This window comes from Convolutriloba macropyga, chromosome 11 (genome assembly GCF_964194025.1).
Source record: "Convolutriloba macropyga chromosome 11, txConMacr16.3, whole genome shotgun sequence".
Classification (NCBI taxonomy): domain Eukaryota; kingdom Metazoa; phylum Xenacoelomorpha; order Acoela; family Convolutidae; genus Convolutriloba; species Convolutriloba macropyga.
The window spans coordinates 13,068,624-13,084,014 of record NC_134478.1 but is presented as its reverse complement, the minus strand read 5'-3'; the positions used below and the strand labels follow the sequence as shown (position 1 = coordinate 13,084,014).

At 29.3% G+C, this 15,391-nt stretch overlaps 2 protein-coding genes across 4 annotated transcripts in view; both read left to right on the top strand.

Annotated features, from left to right (window-relative positions):
* Nucleotides 1-15,391, top strand: part of LOC142349538 (tuberin-like) — a 494,816-nt gene that overhangs the window by 147,432 nt on the left and 331,993 nt on the right. The window lies entirely within an intron of this gene.
* Nucleotides 1-15,391, top strand: part of LOC142349840 (uncharacterized) — a 41,824-nt gene that overhangs the window by 7,236 nt on the left and 19,197 nt on the right. The window contains exon 1 of one of the 3 annotated variants that reach the window (XM_075401645.1): nt 3,749-3,858. The exons of the other annotated variants lie outside the window; for them this stretch is intronic. Within the exon in view, the coding sequence (XP_075257760.1) occupies nt 3,769-3,858 (90 nt within the window). The 5' untranslated portion in view covers nt 3,749-3,768. Of the gene's footprint in view, nt 1-3,748; nt 3,859-15,391 lie in introns of those variants that run through there. 3 annotated transcript variants of the gene reach the window in all.

Sequence of the window (15,391 nt, the reverse complement as noted above, 5' to 3'; positions counted from 1 at the left end):
TGTTGATGTGAAAGACCTAGACGTGAAAACAAATTTCTATGAAAGATGATCATCGGGAACTACTTTTCATCTTAACTGGATTTTTCAACAATCTTTTTGTTTCTCCTGTGTCTCCATAAATTGACTCTAGACTTCGATTTTAAGGGCCGGGTCGGACAGTTTTTTTTATTTTCGACTTTTGCATAACAATTTGCAATATCATAGTTATTGCAAGTTTTCCCTCACAGTTATTGGAAATGTTGTAATTTTTCAATCTGACCTAGAGTCATAATTTACTTCAAAACAAAACTAATTTTGTCCCGTAAATTATTTAGAGCTGGTTGACGTTTTCTGATAGCTAGGAGTATATTTACGAGGAAACGTAGATTGAACACCTGGAGAATTGGACTTACTGAGATCAGATTCAGCAAATTAGAAGCAAATTGTGTTTTGATTGGACATCGATCTGCATATAAATGACTAATTGAAGTTAGAGATTCGGATTGTTGATGTGAAAGACCTAGTGGTTAAAACAAATTTCTATGAAGGATAAACCTGGGGATCTACTTTTCATCTAAACTGCCTTTTTAAACCATTTTTTTGTTCTCCTGTGTCTCCATAAAGTGACTCTAGACTTCGATTTTAAGGGCTGGGTCGGACTGTTTTTAGATTTGCGACTTTTGCATAACAATTTGCAATGTCATAGTTATTGCAAGTTTTCCCTAATGCCATGATTGTTGTTCCTGTGATCTGTTTTCTAATTAAGTTTCTCGCTTTTCGATTACCTAGAAATGAATTTTCCTAAAGTTTTTTCATATGACCATTTTTTTCATTTGTTTATCCCTTTAGCTGTCTGCGCTTTAGAAAAATGTACCTATCGAATGTTATAGTTCTGACATTGACAAAACTTTTATTCAAAAGTTCCCACAAATCAAATTTGCCAATTCATCCGAAATGATGACCCAATGATTTCAATTGAAAACACAAAGGCCTGCCATTCCGAGGCATAGATACAATAAAGATGGCGCTGTTTGGTCACAAAGTTTCCAGGTTTTGCCACAACACAAGATTCCATTTTTTTTGCACATTTGAACTTCATGCTGTTTTTACTTGTCGAATGCAAAGTAATCAATTCATCACAGTTTGTGCTGTTGCTTTTTCTGCTGCGTAGTAGGCTCGAGTTGCAAGGACACTGTGGCTGGTGGTGTCGCCGATAGATTATCTATCACAATTCCTTCATTGGCGAGTTTTGCAAGGATGAAGTGTGACCGCCGGTATTCCAACTCTAGTGGAACTTCCAATGTCGCTTTGTTCCAGAGCGGTTGGGTTCCCAAAGAAGATTTTCCAGCATACTTGCCTGCTGACTAGGCCGTTTGATATTTGATTTTTTAAATATCTTATTAACACCCAAATTAGTCTATTGAAATCAGTTTTTGCTCAGCGAATCACTGACATGTGTTTGGAGTTGGAATTGCAGCACGGATTCAACATTTCTAATCTTCCAGCATGTGAACACAAACTGTGAGCAACTTGAATTGAAACATAGAAATCAGAATATGAAATTATGTTTTTTCATCAAGTGTGAATATGGGTGAAAATTTTGAATCCATAGTTTTATCACGTACAATCTAAAAATTTCTCGGGTGAAATCACACCATTTTTCCCGTGTGATGAAAAATCACACAATTTTTCGTGTGAAAATGCGTCTCGTGTGATTTCACGCGAGAAAATTTTCTTCGTGTGATGAACAAATACATGGTTTTTCATGTGAAAGAATGTATGAGGAAATGAGGCAATTTTTATAGAAATGAGGAAATGAGGCAATTTTTATAGAAAGAATGTATGAGGAAATGAGGCAATTTTTATAGAAATTTTTCTAATCTATCCATGATATTTTCATGCTACATTGGGCTCTTTTCAATAAAAACCAAAGATAATACTTTAAATTAAAAAGATGGGTATAAAGTGCTTTTTTTTCTTTGTTTTTGTCATTAAAAAGAGAATCTGGTGAGCTCAATGGACTGGATTGGAAATTGATGCCGTGGTTGATAAACAACCAAAAAAGACCCCAGTTAAAAGAGTTGAAAAATTTTATGGATAATGTGTTCAACGTAGATGTAGCGCACTCAAGAGTTATAGGCTCAAAATGCTTCTTGAATATTGCAACCTCCGTGGGACTTTTACTCATCCCAATTCCTTTTAGAACACAAGGCTATTCTGTCCATTGTATTTTCATGCTATTTTGAGCTTTTTTAGTGATTAAAACTAAAGACAAAACTTTAAAATGAAAAAAGGCATAAAATGGGTCACCTAAATTTATCTTGCAAAAAAACTTGTTTCAAACGCTGATTTTGAGTGACTGACACCTCTACTCCGTAGAAAGTCTCATTTTTTAGCAACTTGAGTGTTTGTTTGCGCAAAAAAATTCATAGCTAGAGAATATAAGAGAATCTTGGACAAGCTCTTTTGAAAAACCTTAAATAAAACTAAGAGCGAACACAACTGACTGCGTAATTCCTGTTTTCAGAATCCATAGGGGTTGTTTGGCGTTTCCTTAGTTGAAATTTCTTACAAAGAACAAGATTTTCAGTTGCAGAGTGGAAAACAATTATTTACACGAGAATTCATGTAAAATCTCCTGAAAAAACATGCATTTTTACCCTATTTCTCAAGCGAAAATGGACACGCGATTTTTGGCTCATTTACACGAGAAATCGTGTGTTTCCACACGATTTTCTCGGGTTTAACCATAATGTTCCTGTGAATCACACGATAAATCGTGTGAATTTCCCGAAGTTTTTCCTGTGAAAGCAACCCAAAAACATGTGTTTTGCCATGATTTTTCGCGTGATCTTCCACAAAAAATTCTGACGGAAACACGTGAAAAATTGTGTGATTTTTACATGATTTGTCGTGTGATTCAAATGAAAAATTATATGATAAAGCCCGAGAAAATTGTGTGAAAATACACGATTTCTCGTGTAAATGACCCTAAAATTTTGTGTCCGTTTCAACACTAGAAATCGGGTTGAAAAAACTATTTAAGTCTAATTCACACGAGAAAAATTAAGAGTGTATCATAAAACGCTAGTAGATACTACGATTACAATACGGTTCGAATGAACATAATTAGGAATCGTAAATCCAGAGCATCAAGGCTGCTGAAAGAAAAAATTGAATACAAAAGAAAACTGCACGCAGAAATCAAAATTGCAATTATGGTTTTCATTGTAGTCTGAGACTTCGTGAAGACTACGGGTTTTTTAATATCTCAACATTGAGTCGTCAATAAAATGCTGAGGTTGCTAGGTTGCTCTCAATTGAAAGTGAAAGGTCAGCTTCAAGAAATTGGAGCCCTAATGGTGACGGAAACACGTGAAAAATTGTGTGATTTTTACACGATTTGTCGTGTGATTCAAATAAAAAATTATATGATAAAGCCCGAGAAAATCGTGTGAAAATACACGATTTCTCGTGTAGATGACCCTACAATTGTGTGTGCATTTCCACACTAGAAATCGGGTTAAAAAATATTTTTGTGTAATTCAAACGAGAAAAAGTCAGAGTCTATCATAAAACGCTAGTAGATACTGCGACTGCGATTACAATACGGTTTGAATAAACATAATTAGAAGCGTAAATCCAGAGCATCAAGTTTGCTGTAGAAAAAATTGAAAACAAAGGAAATTGCATGCAGAAATCAAATTTGCAATTATGGTTTTCACTGTAGGCTGAGACTTCGGGAAGACTACGGGTTTTTTAATATCTCAACATTGAGTCGTCAATAAAATGCTAAGGTTGCTAGGTTGCTCTCAATTGAAAGTGAAAGGTCAGCTTCAAGAAATTGGAGCCCTAATGGTGCGGTATTTCATACTTCAAGTTCGCCTTTTGAGTTTTCTACCGACATTTCATCGCTTTCTGATGCACGTCAACGGTTTATAGTCAATTGTTTTTTTTTAGATCTGTTCTGTCTCAAATCCCCCCTCACAAAATAGATCAATTTTTTGGCATAAATTATGGCTAATGTTAGGAGTGTGTATATGGCAGCCTCCGCACCATAGACCCGCGAGACGCAGCAATGCACAATTTACTCTGATTCCATTTACACACACACACACACACATATATATATATATATATATATATATATATATATATATATATAAATATATCCACTACTACATATACACATTACTCTATTTCCCTTCAAAAAATTTTTAAAACTAACATTTCTTGTCTCATTTAAGGCAATCTACTTTAAGCTGGTGAAACGAGACGAATAGTTTGAGTTTATCCGCACTGTCTTCATTGGGCGTATCTCAGAGATTTAGTTTGACTAGTGAGACTGTGCATCAAGCACGTAAAACCAACTTGCGAAATCACATGAACAAAAAATCAACAGAGTAACTCTAAAAACTTTATTTGAATTAGTTTGTAACTGCTTCCCAGATTTAATTATAAACATAAATGAGCTCAAATTAGCCCCTTTGAATCATGTTTTCTCATGATAAGAAAATATATTTGAAAAAACTCATATTTCAACAATTTTGTATGTTTATCAATTTTATAAACAAAACGGTGATACAATCTGAATCACTTGGATAGAACTTGAATGAACCATCACTATCTCTAATGCCTTTGTCATCGAATAGGTCAATAGCAACTTTGTTTTTTTCCGTAGTTTGAAATTGGTTTTTCTTACTATCAGTGATATAATTAGTTACATATTCCATCTCGCATTTATTTATAACGTTTTTATAATCTTCTATAGTAGTTTGGTTCTTAATTGTATTTTTAGTTATTCAGTTCAAATTTTTCTCTTCTTCACCTTTAAGAGTTGTGTATCAAAACGCCTTTCCCTAAGGAAAAAAGCCTTCTTTTTGTATCATTAGGTATTTCTTCTTCCATTTTGCTTAACTCACTTATTCAATGTGCCTTTTATTTTATCTATCTTAGTTTATATAGTACTATCTAAAGGAAAAATTTTTAAATAAAAATATATTGTCCGAATCCTTATATAAAAAACTACAATTTAATTCTCAAACTAATCATAAATAGCCTTATAGATAAATAGTTTAGCTTTATCTAATATAACAAATCCTATATAATTGAATTTATCTAATCTTATAGTTCCTTTTGTTTTATGTACAGTCAACAAGTCATCATCAAATTCAGCAGCATATTTGAAGTTAATATTTTAATATTTTCCAATTTTTTAGTAGACCTATTTATATCGTTATCTAGCCCCACATCGTTATCTGCCTATTGTACATGTTTTCTATGGTCTTTCCATAGAATGCATTATTCCTAAATAGTGTTCCTTTTATTTCTTCCTCCTCAGTTTCTATAATACTATCTAAAGGAACATGTATATTTATAAATATACTCAGCGTGTTAGTATAATGATAATTACAATCTACTCTTTAAAAGTAATCATACATAGCTTTGTAAATAATTATTTTAGGTTTCTCTAATATAATAAATCCGACATATTAAAACTCATCTAATTTTTGCTTACCTCTTTTTTTGTACAGCCACCAAGTCATCATCAAACTCAACAACATATTTGAAGATAAAAATTTCTACTAATTTATGATACCCATATAGATCATTAACTAGCTCCACATCTTGTCTATTGTATACATTTTCTATTGTCTTTTTATAGAATTCATTTTTCATTAATTTGAAGAACAGATTGCCAAATTTATCACCTCTAGCTTTCGCTTTTCTTTTCTTTTCTCAATATGAAACACAATATAAGCTGTTAACCATTCTCTAATTTCAAATTGTAATTTAATTTTTATTTTCTGTTTTTCCAACTTAAAACCATGATCTAAATACCAAACTAACATTTTACCATCAATCACACAATCTACTTTTTTCGTTAACATTAACATTCATATTTCATTTGGTTTAAAATTTCTCTTTTTATTTTCTTTTTGATAGTTAGTAAATTGTTTAAATTTTGCCCTGAGTCTTTTCTGGGAAGAATGGATATTTCTTTGTCTTTTGTTTTGTTTCTTCATCAAACTCAACGTAGCTAATATATATATATATATAGCCTACATTATTATCTGATTGAGTATATTTATTAGGAACACAAACATTAATCTCACCAGTAGGTAAAGTTTTTACCAATGAAGAAGAATTTAGTAATTTTTAGTCCAAATATCTTAAATAGTTTTATTTACTCGTAAATTCAGGACATATTTGTTTAATATTACCTATTACATGACAATGATCTAACACTGAAGCCAACCCAACCTTTATATCTTTCCTATATCTTAAAAATTAACGGTTTATTCTTTATAATGTTTAAGTATAAAATGAGGGTATTTCAACCCACATAACCAAGTTTAACTAGGAGTAGAAAATCTATAACAATGATCTGTTTCATAATATTTTAAACTTTGATCTCTGATTTTTTCAAATACCTCTATTGATAATAGTACATCTGTTTTAACATAAATTGACAAACAATCTTTAATTGTTTAACAACCTGCTTTTTTCCAACAAATTTTTGCTTTTTCGTATTCTTTATCTGCAACCCTTTTTTGTTTTTAACTAAGATTCAAACGCTTCTTTTGGTGGTTATTCTGTATTGTTAAAATTATCAATACAATTCAACTATTCATAAGAAAATACACCTTTTCGTCTCCCCAACCCAAACTATTCCAGCTTAACACACTCTTGAGTACTTAATTTTTTACTTATAGCATCTAAACTAAGAGGATGGAAGCATCTGAAAATATCCAACAATTTAGAATAACCCATTCTCTTTTAACAATTGTGTAACATTTTGCCTTTGCCTTAAGGAAACAAGCCTCATTTTTAGCATAATTATTTATTCCATCTTTCATTTTACCTACTTCACTGTTATATGCTGTAATTTTTATTTTATACATCTCAGTTTCTATAGTACTACCTACAGGAACATTTATATTTATAAATCTGCTCTCAGTATCCGCTTTATAACAACTACAATCTACTCTTTAAAAGTGATCATACATAGTTTTATGCATAAATATTTAAGCTTTTTCTAAGATAACAAAACCTACATGTTTAAACTTTTGTACCTTTGTGCGGCCTTTGTACAGCCACCAAGTCATCATCAAACTGAACATCTTATTTGAAGTTAATATTTTCTACTAATTTTATATACCTATCTAGATCATTAACTAGCTCAAAATTTTTTATTTTAATTTCGTTTTTATTTTCTTATGTCTTTTCATAGAAGGCATGATTCATTAATTTACATCATCAAATTTATCACCTCCAGCTTTTGCTTCTTTCTTTTTTCTTCTGAAAATGAAAATGAAAATTAAACTTTCTGCCTTTTCATATGGTAAATAAATTTTTCTTGTAACTTTTTTAACTCAAGACCTATCATTTAAAAACCAATCTAAAACCTCACCATCAATCACATAATATTTTTTATCCGTTAAATTTCAGATTAAATTTTCATTTGATATATAATGTCTCTTGTTGTTCTCATTTTGATAATAAGTAATTTGGTCAACGTTTTCTTTAGTATTTTCTGGAAAGACTGTAAATTTTTTGTCTTTTGTTTAAGTTCTTCATAGTTAACGTCAAAAGTACAGATTTAGCATTTTTTATTATCTGACTTAGTATATCCGAAAACACCACAAACACTTATCTCACCAGTAAGTAAAGCTTGCACCAAGACAGAGAAACATAACTAATTGAAGTCTAAATGTTTTAAATAGATTTTTTTACCAGTATGGCCAATATCTATTTGATTTGTTACTTTTTAAATGACAATGGCCTAAAACAGAAGCTAACCCTCCCCTTATACATTGCTTTCTTATTTCAGAAATTTTAACGGCTTCGTCTTTATAATGTTCAAGTTCAACGTTAGTTTTTTCCAATCCACATATCCAAGTTAAACCTGGAGTAGAATATGTTTAACAAATATCTTTTTCATTTTATTCTAATCATTGATCTCTAAAATTTTTGAAATACATCTACTGATAATAGCACATCTGTTTTAAGATAAATTAAAATTTAATTTTTAAGTGTTTTACAACTTGTCTCTTTCCAACAACTTATTGCCTGTTCCTATACTTTATCTGTAAGCCCACATTATTTTAACTAAGAATAAAATGCTTCTTTTGGTGGTAGTTCTGTAATAAAAGGTTTGTGCATACTATCCAATCATTTATATGGAGTATATCATTTTGTCTTTCTAACCCAAACTCACTCAGCTTCACACAAACTTCATTACTTAATGTTTTACTTATAGCATCTAAACGAATGGGATTAACGCATCTAAACATATTCAACGGTTTACAATAACTCATTCTCTTTTAACAACTGTTTAAAAATTTGAATTTGCTTTATGGTAACAAGCCTAATATATTGTATCATCATGTGTTTCATTTTTCATTTGCTATTTCATTTACTTGCTATTTCATTTTCAATGCAGTTTCTATAGTATTATCTAAAGGAACTTTTATTTTTATAATTGTACTTTTCGTATCCGTATATTGATAATTGCAATCTACTTCCTCAAAGTTTTCGTATATAGTTTTATACATAAATATATTAGCTTTTTCGAATGAAACGAAACCTACATAATTTAATTTATCTAATTTTTTAGTTCCTCTTGTTTTACGTACAGCCAACAGGTCATCATCAAACTCTTAATTGAAGTGAAAATTTTCTACTAATTTTTTTTATACTTGTGTATGTCAAAAACTAACTCCACATCTTCTCTTTTTTATACATTTCCTATTGTCTTTCCATGTGATGCCTTAGTCAATAATTTAAAGAACACCACTAAAATTATCAACTCTTGCATTTTTCTCTTCTCAATATGAAACACATTATAAAATCTTAACCATTCAGTAACTTCATAAAGAAATTTAGTTTTTATTGTTATTTTTTTTAACTTAAAAACATGATCTAAATAGCAAACTCACATTTCACCGTCAATCACATAATCTACTTCGTCCGTTAAGATTAACATCCATATTTCATTGAGTTTATAATTTCTCTTTTTATTCTTTTTTGATAGTTAGTAAGTCGTTTAAATTTTGCATATAGTTTCTGGAAAGAATGGATTTTTCTTTGTCTTTTGTTTTAGTTCTGCACTAAAATAACGTCTATAGTATAGATTTAGCCAATATTACTACCTGATTTTGTATATTTATTAGGAACATAAACACAAATCTCACCAGTAGGTAAAATTTTTACCATGGCAGAGGAAGATAATGAATTGTAGTCCAAATGTTTTAATTAGTTTTCTTCACCAGTATATTCAGAATCTATTTGTTTATTATTACATATTAAATGACATTGATGTAACCCTGAAGCTAACCCAACGCTTATACCTTGCCTATATCCTGAAAATAATGGTTTCTTCTTTATAATGTTTAAGTATAATATAAGGGTATTTCAATCCACATAACCAAGTGTCACTAGGAGTAGAATATGTATCACAAGGATCTATTTCATTTCTAAACATTCAACACTTATTTTTTCAGATTCATCTACTGATAAGAGTACATCTTCTTAAAGATAGATTAACGTATAAGCTTTAATTGTTTTACAACCTGTCTCGTTTCTTTATTGCTGGTTCATATTTTTATCTGAACACGCACTTTGTTTTAATTTAAAAAAGTAATTTTTTGAGGGTAGTACTGTATTATTAAGTTTATCTAAACTTTTTACTCATCCGTTTCAAATATACTTTTACGTCTCTCTAGATCAAACTAGTTCAATGTCACACACCCTTCATTAGTTAATGTTTAACTTATCGCCTTCAAACTAAGGGAAAAGAAGAAACTCAACACATCCAAATCTTTAGAATAACTCATATCTAAACTTATATAAATCTGATCTGTTTCAGCTAATAATTTTCTTCTTATTTTTTTTCGATGGCTCAGTTATGAATAATTGATTGCCATAGTTAGATAAACTATATGCATATAATGGCACAAAAGTAGTTTTTAGCTTGAAAGTTACACATGATGTGAGCAAGACCTCTAAAATGCACCAATTAATTGATTGTGATTCCTTAAACAGTCATTGCCTAAATTTTTTCCGCACAAACAGTATTAAAAAGTATGTGGAAACACATTCTCTACTTTAAGCGGTATGTTTATTTTAAATATATCTTCAAATAATTTATTATAATAATCAAGTTTATCGCCAAACCATGAAAATATGTCCTCTTCACAGTAATTATCTAATAAACTGTTGATATTTGATTGCTGTTAATATATAATGCACAAGAAATAGGAGATATATCATTTTGTCTTTCTAACCCAAACTCACTCAGCTTCACACAAACTTCATTACTTAATGTTTTACTTATAGCATCTAAACGAATGGGATTAACGCATCTAAACATATTCAACGGTTTACAATAACTCATTCTCTTTTAACAACTGTTTAAAAATTTGAATTTGCTTTATGGTAACAAGCCTAATATATTGTATCATCATGTGTTTCATTTTTCATTTGCTATTTCATTTACTTGCTATTTCATTTTCAATGCAGTTTCTATAGTATTATCTAAAGGAACTTTTATTTTTATAATTGTACTTTTCGTATCCGTATGTTGATAATTGCAATCTACTTCCTCAAAGTTTTCGTATTTAGTTTTATACATAAATATATTAGCTTTTTCGAATGAAGCGAAACCTACATAATTTAATTTATCTAATTTTTTAGTTCCTCTTGTTTTACGTACAGCCAACAGGTCATCATCAAACTCATAATTGAAGTGAAAATTTTCTACTAATTTTTTTATACTTGTGTATGTCAAAAACTAACTCCACATCTTCTCTTTTTTATACATTTCCTATTGTCTTTCCATGTAATGCCTTAGTCAATAAATTAAAGAACACCACTAAAATTATCAACTCTTGCATTTTTTCTCTTCTCAATATGAAACACATTATAAAATCTTAACCATTCAGTAACTTCATAAAGAAATTTAGTTTTTATTGTTATTTTTTTTAACTTAAAAACATGATCTAAATAGCAAACTCACATTTCACCGTCAATCACATAATCTACTTCGTCCGTTAAGATTAACATCCATATTTCATTGAGTTTATAATTGCTCTTTTTATTCTTTTTTGATAGTTAGTAAGTCGTTTAAATTTTGCATATAGTTTCTGGAAAGAATGGATTTTTCTTTGTCTTTTGTTTTAGTTTTGCACTAAAATAACGTCTATAGTATAGATTTAGCCAATATTACTACCTGATTTTGTATATTTATTAGGAACATAAACACAAATCTCACCAGTAGGTAAAATTTTTACCATGGCAGAGGAAGATAATGAATTGTAGTCCAAATGTTTTAATTAGTTTTCTTCACCAGTATATTCAGAATCTATTTGTTTATTATTACATATTAATTGACATTGATGTAACCCTGAAGCTAACCCAACGCTTATACCTTGCCTATATCCTGAAAATAATGGTTTCTTCTTTATAATGTTTAAGTATAAAATAAGGGTATTTCAATCCACATAACCAAGTGTCACTAGGAGTAGAATATGTATCACAAGGATCTATTTCATTTCTAAACATTCAACACTTATTTTTTCAAATTCATCTACTGATAAGAGTACATCTTCTTAAAGACATATTCTTAACGTATAAGCTTTAATTGTTTTACAACCTGCCTCGTTCCTTTATTGCTGGTTCATATTTTTATCTGAAAACGCACTTTGTTTTAATTTAAAAAAGTAATTTTTCGAGGGTAGTACTGTATTATTAAGTTTATCTAAACTTTTTACTCATCCGTTTCAAATATACTTTTACGTCTCTCTAGATCAAACTAGTTCAATGTCAAACACCCTTCATTAGTTAATGTTTAACTTATCGCATCTAAACTAAGGGAAAAGAAGAAACTCAACACATCCAAATCTTTAGAATAACTCATATCTAAACTTATATAAATCTGATCTGTTTCAGCTAATAATTTTCTTCTTATTTTTTTTTTCGATGGCTCAGTTATGAATAATTGATTGCCATAGTTAGATAAACTATATGCATATAATGGCACAAAAGTAGTTTTTAGCTTGAAAGTTACACATGATGTGAGCAAGACCTCTAAAATGCACCATTTAATTGATTGTGATTCCTTAAACAGTCATTGTCTAAATTTTTTCCGCAAAAACAGTATTAAAAAGTATGTGGAATCACATTCTCTACTTTAAGCGGTATGTTTATTTTAAATATATCTTCAAATAATTTATTATAATAATCAAGTTTATCGCCAAACCATGAAAATATGTCCTCTTCACAGTAATTATCTAATAAACTGTTGATATTTGATTGCTGTTAATATATAATGCACAAGAAATAGGAATATGTTTATCATCTTTTTCTTACATTCAAAACCTTATGCAATATTATGAATGATTATCTATCGCATCCTCGGTTTTAAAAAAAACACAGCTTTTCAAACACTGATAACCTTTACATTTATATTATTTTCTCAACAACAATGTCTTTTTGAAACATAGGAAATATTGTTTATCACAAAGCAATATATTTGATCCTTTTAGATCATAATGATCGACTAAGACATGATTAACAGTTTTATTTTTTTTTATGTTTTTTTTTATTTACATTAATTATATGTAATCATTTTTTTAATTTTATTTTTGAAAATATTTTATTTTTAATTTTTTAAAGCATTTGGATTTGGTATGTCAGGCAATTTCATACCATTATTATATTTTGGTTTGTTATAGCTGTCAATTCTTTTGGGATGATCCTTTGCAGGATGTAGATAATCATTCAGATTGCACAAGAAATATTATTATCAGCATTCTGTGTATTAAGTAAATAATTCTATGTAAGTAGAAATTCTGCATGACAGCCTTTATTAGGATGTATATACATAGTAATTTCAATAAACCTTTGCATACTCCATTACAATATGCTTTTGTTTGTCTCTGTTATAAAGCTCTTGCCTTGATCCTCCATTCCTTTGAGCAGATTTTTTAACTATAATTTTAAAATTTTCCAAATCTAAAATGAGCTCCAGATACAAGGACTGTAGATATAAAGCCTGATTTTGGAGTTGTAATGATTTTCAAAATAAGCCCTATTTATATTAAATATATGAGGAAACTATAAAAAAGATGATCATTTGAGTGTGCAATAGTATGATTCGAATTTCATTTTACGTATAAAATGTGTATATTAAATAAATATTTCGTACTACAGATTTAAAGTTTCAAATGTGAGTTATGTATTCATCTTTAATGATATAGAAGCATATGAAATATAGCTTTTCGTCTCTCTTATCCAAACTCGTTCAATGTCACTCACCCTTCATTAGTTGATGTTTCACTTATAGCATCTAAACTAAAGGTTTGAAAGAAACTCAACGCATCCAAACCTTTAGAATAACCCATATCTAAAAATATAAATCTGATCTGTTTGGGCTCATAATTTTTTCTAAAGTTTTTTTTGTTAGTTTAGATATTAAATATTGATTGTCATAATTAGATTAACCTCTGCATACTCCAACCAGACTGATTGATTTGTTGTTCTTGCTTTTTAGTTTCTAATTCTCCATTCAACAAGTCCAAGTCATATTAACTTTTCTATTGTCTAGACACCAATCTAAATGAGAATTCATGATATTGATGTTTTTTTTGTAATGAATCTAGTATTACATATCTTACAAAAATCTTTTGTTTGATCTATAGTTTAATCTTTGTTTATATCTTTATCTTTAAAGGTATCTTCAACTTTAGTCTCATCTTTAGTTGTATCTTCATCTTTAGTTGTCTCCTTAGTTTTATCATTAGCTGTATCTTCATCTTGAATAGTACCTTTAGTTTTTTTAAATTTGTATCTTCATCTTTAGTTGTATCTTTTGTTGTACCTTCATCTTTTGTTACATTATCTAGATACATCTTTGTATTAAAAAGAGTCTCTACAGTATATTGACTTAGTCATTATTTTCAAGTTATACATTCATACTTTTTTTCGTATTTTATTACTTCATCATCAATTAACCTATTGTAAATCCTATGTTTTAATATTTCAACATGTATATTATAATCATTCTCATCATCTAGAAGTAATTCACGTTTATGATAAAATTATCCACATCGCAGTTCAGGAAACCGTTTATCTATCTTTTGTTACTGTAATTACTCCTATAAATTAGCCCACACTCCTTAACAATAATAATACTCTTCTCTATAATAATTAATCTTAAGTTCTTCTTATGTTTCAATGAACTGTAATACATATTTGCAATTTTTAAGACTGATTAATTCACAGTAATCAAAATTGCTTTTGCTTGTATTTCTTAAAAGCTCTTGCCTTGATCTTCCATTTCTTAAGGAAAAATTTAACAATAATAATACTCTTCTCTATAATAATTAATCTTAAGTTCTTCTTATGTTTCAATGAACTGTAATACATATTTGCAATTTTTAAGACTGATTATTTCACAATAATCACAAGTGATTTTGTTTGTATTTCTTAAAAAGATCTTGCCTTGATCTTCTATTTCCTAAGGCAAAATTTTGCGCTAATATTTTAAAGTTTTCAAATCCAAAATGAGCTCCAACTACAGTGACTGTAGATATGAAGCCTGGCGTTTGAGTTGTGATGATTTTCGAAATGAGACCTATTTGAATTAAATATGTGAGGAAACTATAAAAAAGATTTTCATTTGAGTGTGCAATAGTACGATTCGAATATCTTTTTACGTGTGAAATGTGTATATTAAATACATATTTCATACTACAGATTTAAAGTTTCAAATGTGAGTTTTGTATTCAACTTTATAGACATAGAACCGTATGAAATATAGCTTTTCGTCTCTCTAAACCAAACTCGTTCAATGTCACACACCCTTCATTAATTGATATTAAACTTATAGCAATTAAACAACTAAAGGTATGGAAGAAACTCAACACATCCAAAACTTTAGAATAACCCATATCTAAACTCATATAAATCTGATCTGTTTTAGCTGATAATTTTTCCTAAATGTTTTTGATAATTTATTTATAAAATTTTGATTGTCATAATTAGAGTAACCTTTGCACACTCCAACCAGACTGATTCATTTCTTGTCTTTGCTTTATAGTTTCTAAATCTCCATTCAACAAATCCAAGTCATGTGGATTTTTCTATTGTCTAGACACCGATCTAAATTAGAATTCATGATCTTGATGTTTTTTAGAACGAATCTAGTATTACATATCCTACAAAAACCTTTTGTTTGATCTACAGTTTCATCTTTGTTTATATCTTTATCTTTAGATGTATCTTGAACTTTAGTCTCATCTTAAGTTGTATCTTCATCTTTAGTTGTCTCCTTAGTTTTATCATTAGCTGTATCTTCGTCTTGAATTGTACCTTTAGTTTTACATTTAATTGTATCTTCAGCTTTTGT